This window comes from Heptranchias perlo, chromosome 32 (assembly GCF_035084215.1).
Source record: "Heptranchias perlo isolate sHepPer1 chromosome 32, sHepPer1.hap1, whole genome shotgun sequence".
Taxonomy (NCBI): domain Eukaryota; kingdom Metazoa; phylum Chordata; class Chondrichthyes; order Hexanchiformes; family Hexanchidae; genus Heptranchias; species Heptranchias perlo.
This window is the reverse complement of record NC_090356.1, coordinates 14,176,370-14,195,891: the sequence shown is the minus strand read 5'-3', so window position 1 is coordinate 14,195,891 and position 19,522 is coordinate 14,176,370. Positions and strand designations below refer to the sequence as shown.

General features: G+C 41.9%; 2 protein-coding genes across 3 annotated transcripts in view; one reads left to right on the top strand and one right to left on the bottom strand.

Annotated features, from left to right (window-relative positions):
* LOC137301049 (coiled-coil domain-containing protein 27-like) overlaps nt 1-4,877 on the bottom strand; it is a 51,586-nt gene extending 46,709 nt beyond the window's left edge. For both annotated transcript variants that reach the window (XM_067970432.1, XM_067970430.1), the window contains exon 1: nt 4,020-4,877. The gene's annotated coding sequence lies outside the window, so the exon portion shown is untranslated. The remainder of the gene's footprint in view (nt 1-4,019) is intronic.
* Nucleotides 4,878-8,529: 3,652 nt separating this feature from the next.
* On the top strand, nt 8,530-19,276 carry LOC137301056 (properdin-like). The gene is made up of 6 exons (XM_067970448.1): nt 8,530-8,651; nt 9,325-9,447; nt 10,905-11,069; nt 14,014-14,181; nt 16,747-16,907; nt 19,019-19,276. The coding sequence occupies exons 1-6, from the start codon at nt 8,546-8,548 to the stop codon at nt 19,079-19,081; spliced, it is 786 nt and encodes a 261-aa protein (XP_067826549.1). The 5' UTR covers nt 8,530-8,545; the 3' UTR covers nt 19,082-19,276.
* Nucleotides 19,277-19,522: the final 246 nt, after the last annotated feature.

The following is a 19,522-nucleotide window of genomic DNA, read 5'->3' as shown; positions in this document are numbered from 1 at the left end:
TTTGATGTGCACATTCCCTAAGTATTTTGTTCTGATTTTATCTTGAGCCAGTCAGCAAAGTATGATAGCAAAAGTGTCAGTCCAAAATTGTGACAACAGGAAGTGCATGCTAAATGCAGGACTTCTAATATATTTTAGAAATGCACTGTACCATTCTTATATTTCTTGCTATTCTGTTGCTCACCAGCCTGTACTAGATATCTCTATTAATTTTGGAATAAATTGGAATAAAATATTATTTATATTCCTTTTACTTATGGCTCCTGGTAGCACATTTTTGAAGGGATTCATTTTTCTTCAAGAAAAATCTATTGGAGCTGTTCTGTGATGCCATTTTGTCAATGTGATGTCATTGCTTTTTATGATCACATGATTATCAGTGCAGCAGTTATCACAGAGCAATAAGAGATAAGAATTTTCCATCATATTACTCCCATGGATCTATTACAGCGCATAAAACAATGAGCACAGTAACTATGGGAACAGTTGGTTACCAGAGATCAAATAGAAACCCACCAACTACTGCATCATTTAGCCTGCCTTTACCAGCATAGATCAAAGAAACATAGAACGATCAAGTTGGTCACATGATCATCAGCAGCAGATTGCTGGGAAGTGACACAAATAAAATGGTCAAATGATCACTATTGGTTAATAAGATTGATAAAAAATTTCACTAAAATTTAAAAGGTCACATGATCAACATTAACCACATGAGCTAATGACCATAATAAAATAGCGCAGACAATAATTTATGTGACAGCATTAACTAATGTGTTAAAATAGCAGATTAAGGAAATCAAATCTATCTGAATGGGAATGGTGAACTGTGGGAAACATTCCCTTCCAACTGGAGCGGAACTTCATGATGTCACTCGAAGAGGAGCTCTGCACAAAATGTCTGCTTCCAGGTCACCTCTAACTAGTAGCTGTAAAGCATAAAACAATGAATCGCAGGATAATTGAGAGAGATAGCAAGTGTGCAGATATAGCTCTCTTCATAACATTTGGGGTAATGGGTAAATTCAGTAGAATATATTTTCCCGTTAATGGTGCTGTCTTGCTGGTGTGGGGAAGAAGAAAGTTGCTTAGAATGTCACGGCTGAAATGGTGGTAAAGATAAAAGTGAAATTGAATATGAAGGTCCTGTAGTATCACATGACTGTAGTAGAAAACAATTTTTTGTGGTAGGAGAGTGCAAAGTCATATAGCATGTATATATTTAGATGTGTCTAATTACAGAAATGGATAATGTAAATATATGGCAGAATGGCGATCTGGATGTCGTGTTTGGCATTAATGAGGGCTTGCTTCTTATCTTTTATAGATATTGGAGAATATTTAATTGGAGATATTATACAAATCCATGTAACACCACATTATACACTTTCAAAGACGGCGTTTGTTAGATGGTTTAAAGAGCCCTCGAGTCTGTCACAGTTTGGGGAAAATGTAACTGTTTTAGGCGATGGAAGTGAGGGCATCTTAATCAATGGAATAAGGTAAGACTAAGTTAAAGATCTTAAAAGGTATGTAAATGTGTGTGAATCTGTTGCATATCCTTTATTTAAATCTGCAGTGTACAATCGAATATGAACTCCAATTCACGCTCTAAATTCTGTTGACTATCAAACGAGTTAGAAGATCCTAAGTGATTTAATGGAAATATACTTTTTTTGCTGTATAGATTTTTGGAAATGTGAAAAATATGTCTATCATGACTATAATCTATACTGATAACAGTTATTACACACTGCATGAGCTGCAACCAATCATATTACAGAATTGATATGTGTACAACTTTTATTATACTCTTATCGGGCCCTTAGTCTATCAAAACCTAAATGTTGTCACTAAGATGCAGGATCTCTGTGCCTGTATCTCCCAGCTTGGTATACACTTGTGCATTAAATCTGAACTGGGTTCAGTGGTGTATAATAATAATGGTCTGCTGTATATTTATTAGGTTCCTGGTGACATTTCTTTTAGAGTAAATATTGGCATGTGTATAAGAATGCAAGGTGTCAACTTATTGGAGATTGGTAGATCTCGACATATTAAATTGCTGGGCCCAGAAATGATTCATGGAATTTAAATGTAAGGTAGTAAGGGAAATATGAAACATGAAGACATCAGATTGGAGTCCGTTAATAATAAGTAAAGGAAAAAGAGGCGTGTGTGATTATTGATCAATCATTAAAACCATGCAATCATTGCAAATATATTTAAATCCCAAGGTAAATTGGGATGAGGTTTGATTATAAATCAACACACATTATTTTAACTCATCAATAAAGCCATATTTGGAATGTTGGCAGAAAATTTTCTCCTAGTGAAATCGTAAACCCATTTATAAAACGTGACTTTTATGATTTTGCCAGGTCTTGCACACAGAGGAACTCTTCCCCATTGTATGTAATTTTAGTCACTATCTTTAATAGGCATTGGTGAGTTGGAGAGAGGAAAAGTGATGAGGATAAGTTGACAGAATTGGGCTTTTCCTCATTGAAGAAAAGAACATTTTGAAGTGATTATGATTCAGGGTTTTAAAATGTTGAAAGGCATAGACATTGTGGATATATGCGGGCTATTTAAGTAAAACTGTGATTGTAAGACGGAAGGACATGATTTCAGAATTAATGGCCTATAAATTTGGCCATGCAGCACCCGTTTTTTGGGCCTTATTAAGCCCCCAATATGGCGGGCAGGAAGTGCCTGCACATTTCCAGAAACAGAAGCAGAAAAGGAAATACAGAGAGAGAAACAGTAACAAGAAGATATCGGAGACAGGTATGAGAGTGACCATGTTTTCCAATTTACTGCATGCAGCACTAGGAGAGATTGTCAGATGTAAATAAAAATCCACTGCAAATACTGGAAAAATCAACATCAAACATTAGGGGCTGAATTTTCCCCATTGGCCATGAATAAGGAACAATTCTAATATTTAGTTCTTATTATGTGCTAACCTGTTTTTATGTCAGTGTGATAGTTAGAACAAATTCAAATTGGGGCAACATGGAGTGACCAATTATATATATTTAACAATATACAATGGACTATTGATATTACCAACTTTGCAGTATGCAGGTGTGTTTTACATTTGTCAATGGATGTGCAAAGCCCACTGCTAACTTTTTGTTCTTAATCTTACGCATTGATGTTTTCCAGCGATGATGAATTTGGCCATGTCCGAGCTGTTATTTACGATTTTACTGAGGAAATCCCTGGGAATGTGGTTGTAGCACAAAGACTATTTGACATCAGGAAAGGTACAAAAAACTGATTCTTTTCCCAATCACTTACTAATTTCTTATTAATGTGGCCATACATAGTATCTGTTTCATGAACCTATTTAAATTGGGAAAGGCGTACAGATAAATTGTACGTGTTGTATGCAATGTCAATCTTACACTACATTTCCTTGTATGTTCCTTTCACTACAAGCAACCTGCCTCAAGTGTGCATTTTATTATTATATACAAAATATAGATTTATGGCATATTAATCCATCAATAGTGTAGCAGCTTCTGTGCATCCATTTTTATGGAGCTATAAGTTCCCCTTCCTTATTTGTATTTATTAATTCCCTTTTTTGTATTTATTAATTCCCTTTTCTTCATCTACTTGGCTTGAAACCCACAGCCAAGAGGGTAGGCACCGATCCTGCTCCCATACCACCAATGCCCTTCTATCGAGTCTCCACTCTGATTTACCCTCCTCCTGCTAGGATATGCAAGAACTTCCGCTCGGCAGTTCTCCAGTCAACAGAACTCAGAGCAGGAGCTGATGAGATGTCTTTATTAATCTAACTTAGAACAAAAAGGTGTGTACATTAACCTTCTTAGGTCTGCTTATCACGTGATTAATGAAAATTAAAAAGGGTTTTCTTATAAATTAACACTGAAGTACAATGGATGACATTATAGAGTTAGAATTAGAAAAAAGAACTTGCATTTGTATAGCATCTTTCACAACTTTAAGATTTTCCAAAGGACTTCATAACCAATATGAATTACCTTTGAAGCGAGTCGCTGTTGTTCTGCAGGCAAGGTTGCTCACATGAGATGAATAACCAGTTAATCTGTTCTGTTGGTGTTGGTTGAGGGATGAATGTTGGCCAGGACACCAGGAGAACTTCATGCCCTTCTTCGAAAAAGTCCCATGGAAGCTTTTATATCCACCTGAACAGGAAGACGGGCCTCAATTTAACATCTCATTCAAAAGACAGTACCTTAGACACCTCAGTACCGCACTGAAGTGTCATCCTAGATTATGTGCTCAGGTCCTGGAGTGGGGTTTAAATCCAGAATGTTCGAATAGTGCCGTCGGATCTTTTACGTCCACTGAGAAGGGAAACAGGACCTCGGTTTAAATAAAAGGCAGTGCAGCACTCCCTCAGCACTGCACTGGAGTGTCACCCTAGATTATTATAAGCTCAAGTCTCTAGATTGGGACATGAACCCATGACCTCCTGACTCAGAGATGAGAGTGCTACCAACTGACCACAGCGGACACCTAAACCAGATTTATTAAATTCAGCTTCGTAATTCATCGTGGCAAGATTTAAACTCATAACCGCTGGCTGGGTTGCTGGTCCAGTACCATAACCACTACCCCACCCTAATCACAATTGCTTTGTACAAACTAATATTTTGGATCTGGTGATCATCATTGAGCTGAATTGGTGTTTCTGGGAAGGACGTTCTGGTCTCTTCAAGTATTGGTTCAAGTTCTTCAATTGGATTTGATTTATGTTCCAATAGATGCTATTTAAGTGAAGTACTTTGGGTATGGAAACTCATGCCTTCACTCTGCTGATATAGAATATCATTGACGGTCAGTATAGAACAGTCCGTAACCCAGATTATCTGGCCTTCACAGTTGGAGGAGGGAAGTTGGTCTGACAGAGAAAAGGGATAAAATGGAGTACATTTTAAGACAACCCATCAAAAAAATGAATATAAACTTGAGTTTTAAAAGAATTTTCATACAAAAATAATTTTAATTCATTTCCACTTTGGTTGTTTGAAAATTAATTATGAGGTTTGTTAAACACAATGTCACAGATGTTTTTAATCTTTTGACGGTCTAAGACATAACAAAGATCTGCATTGGGAGCATCAGGAGCATTCACAACTGTAAATGCAACGCTGGATTTGAAGGAAATGGTGTTCACTGCACTGGTGAGTATTTTTGAAGAGCTATTATCTGGCTTGTTCTCTAGAAACTGCACCTTCTCTGCATCCTAGTCAGTGAAATGACAAAGTTTTGTGGAGTTACTGTAAGTCTCTCACATCAAGTGCACACCTGGGGGAGGGGGAAATGTTAACCCCCAAGAAAGGGTGAGTTGGGGGCGGGTGGGAAGTTAAAATAATAGAAATTTGAAATGCAACCACAACCCGGCTCCAACTTCTGGGTATAACGGAGGTGCGTTCGGCTGCGTGCAAGTAACCTACTCGCCGGAGACAGGTCGATAATTAGTACAGGCGGGCCGGTAATTATCAGAGCAATTTATATGATTAGCATCTGTTAATGAGGCGATTTTAAATTGAATTCAACAGGCATTAGAATTTAACACCTCTAGCACGGGGTTCCCGGACCGCAGGTAAAATCAGTACCCTTGGTGGACCAGGTTATCTTTGGGGGGGTTTCATTTTTAACCATTGAAATTTGTTTTTCTAGTCAGATACCTTTATCTTCAATAGTTCCCGTATCAATTTTTATACTCAACTTAATCATGTTCTGAGAAATGTCCTATTTTTCCTCCCCTTTCGTTGGATCCAGCTCTTGACTTTGGCAGAGGAACTGCTGGAATTCGAAGCTTTTATACTGCAACTACCTTGGCCCACTCTGCTGTACACAAAACCGATGACACCAGTTACCGGCAGCAGGGCAGGAATAGGAGCCAGATTTTGGAAATTTTCTCTCGATTTTACCCCAGTTGAGTGCTTGATTGCTTCAGACTGGGTAATTTTCCATCCCGCCTCAGTGACTGGGTTGAACATTATCACTTTATGACGACGACCCCGATGCATAAGAATGAAACCGCCATGTAGACCACAGCCACTAGGTGGAGGAAATGCTCTAATTTTGTTTGCAGTAGTTATATAATAATTTTAAGTTTAAAGACATTGAGTTTTCGTACCTATAGATGGATAGTTGATGATCTATGGAAAGTACAGCACACATGATGGCAAGTCTAGAACCTGATGCGTTCCTGAAGTGTTTGAGAGGCCTTAGGCCCGATGTCACTTGATATTCTGAGCACCATTGCAACACAGTATAGTTGCTCTATAAAGTGATTTCTGTTTCTAAGATTGTACTGTGTTTGGGCTATAAATTTAATATGAAAGTATCTCACCACCTTATTGCAAGAGGCAAGGGAGGAGCTGATTGGTTGTCAGTGTGCAAGTAAGGTTTGTTGGGGTGATGTCAAATTTTAAAAATCTTTTATTGGTTAAAATGACGATTGAAATGTTTTGATGCGCAGTTCCCTTAGAAAAGGAGTGAGTCTTTGGCTCAGTGGTAATATTCCCGCCTTTGAGTCAGAAGCGGCAGGGTTCGAACTCTGTTCCAGACAATCTCAGCGAGTAGAGACCGGAGCTCCGGCTCTGACTTCTGGGTTGACATCCAGTGAGGATACTCGTGTCCAGTGGGTGTGGGTGGACCCCCCCCCTCATCGAATGGGCTGTGGGAGCCCATAAAACCCTCCCGCCATATAGGACTAACCATCCTGGTGGCTGCTACAAAAAAAGGAGTGTTTATGTCAGACTGTTAATCAGCCTGTGAATCCTTCCACTATTTCATACTGTTCTCCAAGGGAAGAGCGTGAAAATACGTAAAACTTCAGCCTTAGAAAATGTCTTAAAGGAATATTGTTGTCAGGTCAGGGAGTTCTGTACCTCTGCCTCTGCCACATCTCCTGCAGTGTAAACCTCTCCCCAGTGAATAAGTATGTGTGTGGCTGCACAACTCGCTTTCTCTTCATCACCACTTTCAACGGGATACAGGTGAAGCCACACTGAGGCTCACCAAGGCCGCTATCGCACTGATGCATAAATAGTGTCGTAGGCCCAGACAGATTCTTCTAAAACACAATGGGGCGGACTTTAGGCGGGTGGTGAACGACACGATCCTCGGCAAGAGGCCCCGGTCATTTTAATGGCAGAGCCTCAGTTTAATATGCACGGCGAGCGAGCACTGAACCAGCATTCACAGGCAGCTGGTCACTCGGGGAGGGGGGGACCCAGCGGTTCCTACGCAGAGCCGAGCCTGGAAGTAATGGCTTAATGGGGTGGAGGCAATCGCAGGAAAGGGGTACGGTACAGGGGGTGGCTAGCAGCAGGTATAGGGTAGCCAATGCTCCAAATTGTCCTGGATTCTCCAGGAGTTAAAAATTAATCTCCTGGACACGGCTGTGAGCAACCCGGGAGAAAGGTCATAGGGGCATTAAAAATAAATTGTGGTATTGTTTCATTTTATTTGAATACTTTTGTTTACTGGTTATAAAAATACTGGAGATGTGGGGAGAAAGGCTGTTTGACCTTGTTGGAGGTGATGTAATGAAACCTCCAGGAATACGTCCAACTACGGCTGGCAGTGCTAAGCATGTGGGAAGATTTTCGAGGGGCCAAGAGAAGCATTCATGCTGTTCCTGGCACTGTAAAAATCCTTTCTTCAAAACGTACCTTTGCCGTTTTTCTGAGCGTCTTGCAGCGGCCCCTTTACAAATAAGTAGCGCATGCTCCACCCATTGGTACTCAAAATAGCGTTGGGATCCTACAAAGTTCCTAGGGCCCTGATTTGCACATTACAAGTAGGCCGCCTGGAACGGGTAAACGCTCTGGCCGCCCTTCACAAGGCCCCCGACAAAATGGAGACGAACTAATCGACGGTGTGAAGGGGACAGTAAGTTCAGCACTGAGCTTCGGACTGTCACCACCCTGTTCTTGCCCAGCAGGGGCAATGTAAATTGGCCCCGCCTATCTGAAAGGCATTTGGCTTCAAGAGTTCATTGATGGGCAGCAGCGTGCCTCTGATTCAGAAACACGGGGGCCGGGAGCGGGGGGGGGGGAGAAAATTTAACCTAACTCGCCAGGCAGGGGATCCCACGGGATCGGGTGGAACGCCAGTTTTACAGCCTGCCCAATTTTGACTTCAATGGAGAGTAAAATTGGGTGGGGTGTAAAACCAGCGTTGCACCTGATCCCGTCAGTTTCCCGAAGTGCGGGTTAGGTTAAAATTGCCCCCCTAGGTCATTAATCCAAATGTGAATCTTTCGGAATATATTCACAGACTTTTTTTTGCTGGTCTGCTGAAAATTGCACTCCCCAAGTTTACCTAAATAGCTCAGCGAAAGAATATTTGCAGTAAATTCCACCATTTGCAGAGGAATCGCAACCCAGCTGATTAAACTCGGTAGCACATGTTGTAACTCCTTCAAAGTATGTAATTCATTAATGAAATGATGGTCGTTTGAGTTTCATTCTGACTTTAACTTTTGTGTCTGTATTTTTGAGATGTTGATGAATGTACACAAGGAATGCCTTTTAACTGCCTCCCACGATCCACATGTATTAACACATACGGCTCATACAAATGTCAGTGTGTTGAAGGATATGACGGAGACGGCATATATTCATGCATAGGTAAGTCAAATAGCATTTGAACTGCCGATATGTAATATTTACTGTATTGGTTATATTGCAGAGCAGTGCCAATGATGTACTGTTTAAATGGCACAATGAATGTATTACTTCCCCCACCCCAATTATATCACAGCCCAGTGTTGAATGGGTTTAAACAGATCAGAAAAAGCCCCAGCTACACCATCCCTGATCTATGGTGAGTCAGCTGAAGCAATTGGGACACGACAATTAGCCTCAGCCCACCTGGGTTAGGGAGGGGGAAAATCAGCCAGGGTTCCCACTCCTGTTCACTGTCCACTGCCCCCAGCTGAAAAGTGCCTCAATCTGCAATTTCGTGACATTTATCCGACTTCTTTCAGAGTGTTACAACCTTGTGATATGGTCCCAGTTACCTCCTATGACGTGACTTGAGTTTTGAAGGATCTGTAGTGTTTTTTTTTTCTTCACCCAAGGTTTAGCTGGCAAGACGAACAATTGAGTCAGAGTGAGAAGGGCTGCACACCACACAGCACTTCAGATAAAAGAATGCATTTTTAAACCCGCATCCCATCAAAAGTAGAGAGGTTGATAAAACCAGGGATTTTTAAATATTATTATTTCTGCAAGTACCAGTGAATTTTATGTCCTTCACACTGTGTCTGTAGTCTGTTTGCTCAATATGTCCTTTCTACAGATATCGATGAATGTGTACTGCACCGAAACAGCTGCAACCAGGATGCATTTTGTGTGAATACCCTGGGCTCTTTTATGTGTGTTTGCCAGAATGGGTATTATGGTGATGGGATACAATGCTTAGGTAAGGAATGCTTTGCTTGATCATTAAATACTGTATTGGTGACTTATACTAATGTATTGATATTGAGGCAGGTTAAGAGGAGGAAGGGCTGGATGATGCATTGGGTTAGAATATTGTTCTTTCATCTCTTTTGAATCTGGTTTTGAATCCAAACCAGATTGGGTTTGAGATCACCTTGTCCGGTTGGTTGGACGGGTCTTATGTGAAATTAATTTGGGCATTGTGTATGCAGTTCCTAGTGAATCCATGTTAAAAAATTGTGCATAATTGAATATTAACAGCAATCTCACTCAGAGGCAAGTGAGAGAAATAGAAATTTCATTCATGGTACAGTAGGTGATGCTCACCAGAGGTTTGGATTAATGTTGATGGTGCGGAGAAAACAGAGCATTTCCCGTTCTATACCTGATGATGACACTGGGTGATAATATTGGAAATATGTTCCATTCTCCAGCATCAACACCCCATAATTTGAAAAAATAATTTGAAGGTCCGCTTTTCCACAATCTATGGCTACTATCCAGATCACAATCTTAATGCTTTTGTTCTTGTTTTTATATTTTGCTGTGTGCAACTTGGCTGCTGTGTTTGCCCACAAAATAGCGACTACATTTCAAAAGCAACTCCTTGGCTGTGAAGGGCTTTGGGATGTTCTGAGGCGCTGTGTAAGAGCAAGGTTCTTCTCTTCATTTTATCGGTGTTTTGCTCATGATTCTTCCCTGTGATCTCACTAGCTAGGCACAGCCTGCAGCCAAAACGAGTCCTCTGCTCCTAGTCCTCCACTAATGCTGCTGAACGGGAGAAGCATGTCATTGATTTCCCCCTCCACTGCCTATTGGGATTCACTTTGTCCCCATCCGTTACTTCACCACTGCAGCAAGGCTGAGGTCAGAAACGCAGCAGAGTGGGGACTGGAGCTGTGCCCGACCATTCCGTAACGCTGCTCACTATTGCTTGTTGCACCAATGCACCATCCTGATGCCCTCATTTGTGGGACAAGGCAACTCACTTATGTTATCTGCAGTTTGTTTATTTCTATTCTTTCTTTCCCTTAAAGGGGAAAATAAGTCTGAAGAAAAATACTTTCTTTTCACACTACCCTATAATCCCATAATGACTACCGAAGATAAGTACAACCAGAAATACATAATATACCTGTTAGAAATAACAATCATTTTGTGGCATCGAGGAGACCTAGTCCCTAGGGCCTGTTTCCCTCCTCATGTTGAATTTAGTTTCCGAGATGGGATGCTGCATACTTTGACAGTAGAGTATTTTTTTTCTGGAGTTACCGAGCTTGGGAATGGATCTCAGGATGATTCCTATTGAAATGAACTCAGGGATGCATGCAGCCTCCCTTCATGTTATTTCTTTTCATTTCAAAAGGTTCAATTAGATTTTCCAGGAAGCATAATGAATCTGGCCAGAGATTTTTTTTCTTTTTACTCTGTTGGCAGCTACCAGTATTTGGACGCCCTGGTCTCCTTGGTCGGTCTGCACTGCAACTTGCGGGATTCAGAACAAAATGCGAATTCGTCTGTGCACACACCCTGAGAGCGGAATGCGCTGTGATGGCCCCTCAGCAGAACTGAGAGGCTGTGAAGCACTCAGCCCGTGCCCAGGTACGCTAACTGAAAATAGCCCTTCTCTAAGAGTGAAATAGTTCCTATTAAAGGAACCGAGGCACTGCCGCAAAGCTCTGGTCAGTGAGCCTGATGCCTAATTAAACCCCATACACATGCAATTTCCCCCAGGCCTCTTCCAATCTCTTGCTGTAACTTCAGCAGAAAACAGGGAGAAACCCTGAGGTAATGTAGAAATTCTACCCTTTCTTATTTCCCTTAATTTTCTTCTCAATGCTCCTAAGCTCCAAAAACATAATTTTAAGCACTCTTTCTTCCTCCTTTTCTTTAACTGAGTACCCAAGGCCCATAGGGTATAGCGCCACCAAAAGTTGAAAAGAATCAAAGATGTGGTGAATCAGGACATCATAATCAGGCGATGCCAAACTTGGGTTGTAAAAATCCTGACGATTGTGGGATAAACAAAAGGCTCGGGGAGTTCTTGAGGTCCTAGGAAAGAATGAGTTAGAACAGAGTGGAAGAAGAGAGTGTAAGACAGTATATTTAAACTGGAGAAATACAAGAGGGAAGTTCAGAGTGGCGTTGACCATAGCAATAAGAGATAGAGAAGAAAGATTGTGATAGAAAGGGACAGGGTTGGAGGCTAGAGATTTGAGAAGGATCAAACAGGTGACAAGCTTCTTCTTTTATTTCAGAATGTAAAGGAGGTGTTGGACAAGCTTCTCCAGATATGGAAGCAGAATAGGTTAGTTATGGGTTTTGAGTGTTTTAGAAATGTTGAGGAGAAAAGAAGTGTTCAGCATGAAAGAGGAAGCTAAGTTTCTGAGTATTAGCAAAGAAGGCAATATGGGAGTTCAATTTGAGATTAGAGGAGATAATGAGGCTAAAAATGTCAATACATGAAAAGGGACAAAGGGTAAAGCCATCAAAGTTGGTCGCTGTTGCTGGACTTGTGATAGACATGCAGAGAGTATCTCTTTGAAAGAAGATTTTTGTTGCCCTATTGAAGGACGTGGAGAAGATCGCAATGTAGTGATTCAACCAATGCACTGTGAGAAGAGTGGAAGTATGCTCAGCAGGGTGTGATCTAAATGTAGGAATTTGATAAACGTAGAGTGGAATTGTGAGCAGGCAGTGAATAGAGATGGATGATGAGTGAAGGAGACCCCTGATGGGGGGGGGATAGGTCAGAGCCCAGGGGAACCCTTGAGTTAATGTGAAAAAATCAGATGAGCCATCAATTACAGTGTAGATAGAGCAATTTCAGAGGAAACTAGTAAGCCACAAGTAGACCTGGGCTCATATGATATTGATTTATTTAGTTTCGGACCATGTCAACGAATTTGGAGATGTATGTCCAAGGCTATGATAAGTGATTCAACAAGGTTTTAACAGCAGAGTTCCAGCACTGTGTAACAAAAGCAACAAAACCTTGGATCCTTATTGTGTTGAAATCAGCATTCATTGCATTGTGTCCTTCTCCAACTTAACCTTTTCCAGAACTTCAAAACTGTGGAATTGCATGCCTTCCTCAATTTTCCAACCTCCTACAATCTTCAGGTATTTAAAACGCAAACCTAGAATCACCAAACCATTACTTCATGATTTTTCAGTGTCTTCTCTTATTGTGATGTGGAGATGCCGGTGATGGACTGGGGTGGACAAATGTAAGGAATCTTACAACACCAGGTTATAGTCCAACAAATTTATTTTAAAATCACAAGCTTTCGGAGATTATCCCCTTCGTCAGGTGAATGAGTGAAAAAGTTCTCAAATCGCATATCTTATACTAGGCTGGGACAGCATCACACCAATCAAAAGGTGTCGTTGATATTCAAACAGGCCAGTCACGGAGAACAGCACGTCCCAGTCAAGGACATTCAGCCACCGATCTTCGGGTAAGCGTTCTCCAAGGCGGCCTTCGAGACACACGACAACGCAAAATCGTTGAGCAGAAGTTGATAGCCAAGTTCCGCACCCATGAGGACGGCCTCAACCGGGATCTTGGGTTCATGTCACGCTACACGTAACCCCACCAGCAAAAAGGGGGAAAAAAATTATGTTTTTAATATTCCCTCTCTCTCTCTCTCTGCCACTTGGGTTTCTTTCTGTCTACTGTGTAATTGACACAATGTATATCCAGTGTACTGGGACGTGCTGTTCTCCGTGACTGGCCTGTTTGAATAACAACGACACCTTTTGATTGGTGTGATGCTGTCCCGGCCTAGTATAAGATATGCGATTTGAGAACCTTTTCACTCATTCACCTGACGAAGGGGATAATCTCCGAAAGCTTGTGATTTTAAAATAAATTTGTTGGACTATAACCTGGTGTTGTAAGATTCCTTACATTTCTCTTATTGTATCAGCGTTGATGGTATTCTGCATTGTGGACCTTGCCTCTTCAGCCAGGTTTCTCAATTTAAAATAGCATAGCATTTGTCGGGTACTGATGGTGAGAATCCCTTTTTAAATTAATCTCTGACAAGATTAATTGCTGTTTAAAAATGTTCTGTGTATGATATCATTTTATTCACTGCAATGTAAAAATATCATATTTAAGATCAATCTATCATATAAAGTCTTGATACATGCACAAATATCTTTGCCACCACTCAAGGAAAAACATAAAAACACAAAGACAGTCTTTTTCAGTATACAGTAAAACTCTCCAGGAACAGAACTACTGGAACCACAATGTTTATCCCCTTTGACCTTTTCCCAAATAAAGCCAGGGATCTGACCAGCAACTTTATCAATTGAACTTTGAGTGAGCTCACCCAGTGTTTACTTAACGTCAATTAGACTTTGTAGACTTAAAGAAGCATCTATCTGCACTTCAGCAGTGGTGGAATAATACATTGTGTTTGTGCCTGGTGTAATATTCTTGTCCTTAGAAAAATGTACATTCTCTGACTTACTGTGAGCATTGCCTGGGAATTCAGATCATAATATTATAAAAATGATGTTCTATGTATCACAGTTAATGGAGAATGGTCAGAGTGGTCCCCGTGGTCATCCTGCACTGCCTCCTGTTTCGGGATCAAGAGAAGAGTTCGTATCTGCAACAACCCGACTCCAGACAATGGTGGATTCCCATGCAGCGGATCTACTGAGCAGTCCACAGCATGTGGAAGCCGTGACTGCCCAGGTAACATTATGAAAACTTGCTGTCTGACTTACACAAGAATGCACCTCTGTGAGTGGGTTACAAAGCTCTCATCTAATAGTCCGAAGGTTAAAATTCTCAGGGTAAAACTCAAACAATCCTCGACAATCTGGAAAACAGGTGGATCCTTGCAGTCATTCCCTGTTATCTATTATTTTATGTTCGATGTATATGCACACACAGGTTCTTAATTGCCGTATAATCTTGGAGCTGTGAAATAATTCCTTTACTAAAGAAGTGTCATCTTCTCACTTTGCGCTGCCAACGGGGAACCTCATCAGCTGGAAGCACAGATCAGAAATTTGGGCATGAGGCTATCCACAGGTTTTTGACCAAAAATGGTTGGAAAATCATATGCAATGTGTGGCTGACTTTACGTTAAAGGCACTGTATAAATGCAAGTTGTTGTAATCTTACCAGTCGGTTTAACCCATTTATTTTAAACAGATTAACACCGGAGTTAAAATAATGCCAATTGGAAACTCGAGGCTCGAGTATGCAATCAGCGCAGAGGGGATGCAGAATTACAGGCTCTGCGCTAATTTGGCTGTAGTTCAGCGCTGTTTTGCTCCCAGAGAGCTGAAATGCTTGTGGCCATTTCGGGTCTTAGCAGAGTGACCATGCTTGTAGTTCAATGCTTTAATTTGTGAGGGGCATGGAAGATGTGAGTGTGAAAAAGCTTTCAACTGTTAGTTGACTGGGTGCCCTTTTGTGATATGGGTGTGCATGAACAGCAATGATAGAGCTGTAAGGTTATGTGAAGGCTTAGCCAACATTTTGTGACATGGATCTTGGGCCAGCTATAAGGCACATGAGATTGTTGATCTTTTATACTTTGGTCGATTCCTTAAAGTGTGCGATGTTCTCCCACATCTGTTCCCAGGCTCTGCAGGTACTGCACGCAGCATGGGGCTGACTGTTGGCCCCTGCCCGGCATAGTGCATTGCCCTCCTCTGGGGACGGTGACCTACTGATCCAGACAGAGCAACTTTCCTTGTATCCAGCACATCCACTTCACCAGCCATCAAACAGGGGATAGAGCTGCAGTGCTGCCCTGCCACTTGCCCCCAAACTCTTCTTCATACTCCACGTCCCTCCTTTCTTTCTCAGCCATCACTTCTTCCGCTTACAGTCTTTGCAAAGACTGAAAACTTGTCTGAGCATTTTTGAGCTTTCAAAAAGGGTCCAACTTTTTTTTATCACCAAAATTTAGAACGGCTACATTCCTTTCATGTTTAGCAGCAGCAGCACTTTATGAACCACATTTTTAATTCATTCATGGGATGTGGACGTCGCTGGCAAGGCCAGCATTTATTGCCCATCCCTAATTGCCCTTGAGAAGGTGGTGGTGAGCCTTCTTCTTGAACCGCTGCAGTCCGTGTGGTGAAGGTTCTCCCACAGTGCTGTTAGGAAGGGAGTTCCAGGATTTTGACCCAGCGACGATGAAGGAACGGCGATATATTTCCAAGTCAGGATGGTGTGTGACTTGGAGGGGAACGTGCAGGTGGTGTTGTTCCCATATGCCTGCTGCCCTTGTCCTTCTAGGTGGTCGAGGTCGCGGGTTTGGGAGGTGCTGTCGAAGAAGCCTAGGTGAGTTGTTGCAGTGCATCTCGTAGATGGTACACACTCCAGCCATGGTGCACCGGTGGTGGAGGGAGTGAATTTTTAAAGTGGTGGATGGGGTGCCAGTCAAGCGGGCTGCTTTGTCCTGGATGGTGTCAAGCTTCTTGAGTGTTGTTGGAGCTGCACCCATCCAGGCAAGTGGAGAGTATTTTATGCCAGGCTGCCTTTATCTAACCCTGTGCAAGGCACAGGGAACATGTCTAAATGATATTCAGGAGCTGGGCTTGAATCATCCAATGACGCCAGCTCATCACTCTGCTGGCACCTACCTCAGGCCTCATGTAATGCTGCCAATGGCTTTTTAGCCAGGATCATGGAATTGGTTGAACAGTGTTTTGGTGTCCCTTCACCCCAAAAGACTTGATATCATCTGTGTATCAGTGTAATTGGACCAACAAACTGCTGTTGCTGCCCCGGCTTGTGCTGAGGTGACTGATCTCAGCAGGAGCACTACAATTAGCCTTAATACCAGTGGGCTAGGGAGGGAGCTTCTTGCTCCTAATTGCTGTCCAGTAACCATTGCTGAAAATGCGGATGACGGGTGAGGAAGGGATTACACGTGGCTGTGATGCACCCAGAGTTGAAAAGCTTGTCAACATTCATTATCTAATCTCATATATAAAGAATGGGCCAATCCAAACTCCAGCAAGATTCGGAGGGGGTAATTTTGACTTTGTGCGATAGTGTAAAACGGGCGATAGCGAATTGGCAGCTCGTTTTACACCTCTCCCGATTTTTATTTCCATTGACGACTATTACCCATCACACAAATTCAAAATTACCCCCAGAGTCTTCAGGAGAGGAGAGGGGAAAATGAAAACAACATTTTAAAAACACAGACTACCACTACTGTGTGACATTCTATTTTATGAAATCTTTGCCGGTTTTTACTCTTTGCTTCTTTCTTCTTTTGTTCTATTTCAGTTGTTGGGATGTGGTCACTGTGGACTGCATGGACACCCTGTCCGGTTAGCTGTGGTATGGGTGTGGTGAAACGTTCCCGGACATGCGACGCTCCATTTGCCAGAAACGGTGGAAGTTTTTGCGTCGGCCATAATCATGAGGAAAGATCATGTGGCTTTCCGGTGAGGATGAGATCATTAATGCTCCGCCAGTTCATTCCCAGTACAAAAACCTACCAAGCATGCAAGTATATGGCACATTGTGTGGCTGAGCTGTGCATAAGAAAATATAGGAGATGCCTAACAATAACAAGGGGAGTGAGAAAGCATGTTCGCAATCAGGTTCTAAGGATTTGATCATAGGGGCATTCACTTCACCTAATTACCATATTGCCATATAGTTAGTACTTTTTAAAGTATCTTATTTTTTCATAATTTTTAAAATGTGTTTTTTCTCGTCCTATTTTCCATTCAATTTTCTTCCTTATACTGCTTACTCCGCTCATGAAGGTGGCAACTAATGATGGGAAACAGCTTTGCAGGGACTGGCAATTTTCCAGTACCTCATCGAAGTGAGAACCTAGGTTATTGGACTGTGGGAGCCATCAGCCAAGTCATACTGACCTTGGCCAGCATCCACACTTTCCACCACGGGTCTTCGGATACCATTTGGGAGTGGGAAACCCTGAGGGCTCTTCTCCTTCCTTGCCTGGGAATGCAGAGGCTAATTATAGTGCCCTCATGTCACCCCTGGTTAGGCTTTGATTCATTTCAGCTCATGCACTGACATTGAAACAAGCATTAATATTTGATTGGCTGAATCACCAAGTTGTTTTCTCTGCCAATTAAAAGGCAGGGACCTGGAGATTGACCGTGTCAATCTTTGATACATTGGGGGCAATTTTAACCTAACCTGCCCGTCAGGAAACTGACAGGAACGCTTTTTTTACACCCCGCCCGATTTTACTCTTCTTTGAAGTCAATATTGGGATGGGTGTAAAACTGATGTTCCATCAGATCCCATCCATTTCCCGATGGGCGGGTTAGGTTAAAATTACCCCTATTATATCAGGTTAAAGAGAAAGGAACCACTAAAGAGAGTACTAAGGGTTACTATTGTAAAAACGTTAGTGTGGCTTAATCCCTAAGAAATGAATTATTGGTGGGGTTGTATATTTTTTACGGAGTGCACATTTCCTGAAGCTCCATAAAGTGGAGCAAGCTGATGGTTTGCACAGAGGTCTTCAAACATCTATATGAAACGCATCCAATCAAACTATCAGCTTCAAAAATTCAACCAAAATAATGGACTTGCTGAAAAATGTACAGCCTCATTTCCCAGGCAGTCACTGATGTAAATATTTAATTGCATCCTTTATCACTAGAGAACCCTTCTATTGGAAACTTATTTTGTGCTGGGCTTTGTACTAGAGGCCGTACCTAATTCTAAAAATTATTATTTGAGATATTTATTGGTTTCTGAAACAAAGTTACATAAAGATAACATTACAAACTTTTCATAAATATTTGAGAACACTCCATTGAGTAATGCAAGATTAATTAATTTTGTTGGTGACAGTTTTTAACTAAGACATTGATACTTCAGCAATACATTCTTCTCAAGTAAAATATGTTATTTTTATAAATTAACAAAATCCATAAATAGGCCCCGAATTTATTTGAGTGTTCTGCTGGACAACCGGTTATGCTGGCTCCTTGCTGACTGAGAGTTGTGGTCAGTCTTGTAAGGGGTGCAATCTCTGCTCACCCCTTGATGCCAATGGGGTGGAACCAGAGATGGTAAACTTCCAGGCTGCCAGTCCCTGCTTTCCTGGCTCAAAATTACTAGAGACCAGTACGCCAATAGACACCAGCCTCCAGATGGGTGCAAGTGCTGCCCACTGGGGGATCCAGGCGAGGGGAATGGCCGAGAAAGGTAAAAAATAAATGCCAACTTCCTTACACAGGGTGGGGGGTCGAAGGGAAGGTGGATGAGATATTGGCGGGGAGGGGGGTGGGAGGTCTGGGCAGACAGGCGCCAGCGCCAGGGTAAGCAAGTGCCAGAGATGCCTCCATAATGATGCAGGGTGCCCACCAGCCACATGCAAATGAGATGTCCTCCTACTGACCCCACAAACTCAGGCAGGTCAGCTCTGGGGAGCATCAGTGGGCATGTTGCTGGTAAAACCGCCTGGATTGCTGCCTATGGCTGTTTGGGGCCAAAGTCTTCCCTGATGATCGAGCTTTGCCACTTTTGGACACTAATTTTTGCTGATTTGTTTATTTTCGTATAGGTTGATTACTGCAAATATCTGTCTCAACCTGCAGATTCTATCATAACAGGAAGATGGACCTAATAGTGTGTTTATTCACTGAACAGTGCTGTCCTGCCTAACTGCCAGTATTTCATACACCTTAAGTATGGAGCACAGAGCTGGCACCAGGTACCAGCACATATTCACCAGGCTGTTTTTTGTATATGTATGTATTCTTGTTTATATGTTAAATGCTCTCAGTCTTAAACTGATATCGCACCTTGAAGCATACAGACTTCTCTCTGTTACATATTCTGATTCAGATTATTATTCAATAAAACAGTGAAGAATAGAACACTGTACTTCTGTGCTGTCTGGTCTCAATCAGAATTAGGAATCAATCCTTATACTGGGATGTGGTTGAAGGAAACTCCTGTCCCCCTGGGCAGACTAGTTTTGTTTGTTTTGGCTCATGCACTATGACATTGACATAATATTGCAGTAATAAAACATCAACCATCAGGAGCAGCTTTACTATTGTAA

Excerpts from the sequence above, each read along its gene's own strand:
- LOC137301056 (XM_067970448.1), top strand. The coding sequence starts at position 8,546 with ATGCCTTTTAACTGCCTCCCACGATCCACATGTATTAACACATACGGC. Across the intron at positions 8,652-9,324 it reads CGGCATATATTCATGCATAG|ATATCGATGAATGTGTACTG; the intron begins GTAAGTCAAATA and ends TCCTTTCTACAG. Across the intron at positions 16,908-19,018 it reads AAAGATCATGTGGCTTTCCG|GTTGATTACTGCAAATATCT; the intron begins GTGAGGATGAGA and ends ATTTTCGTATAG.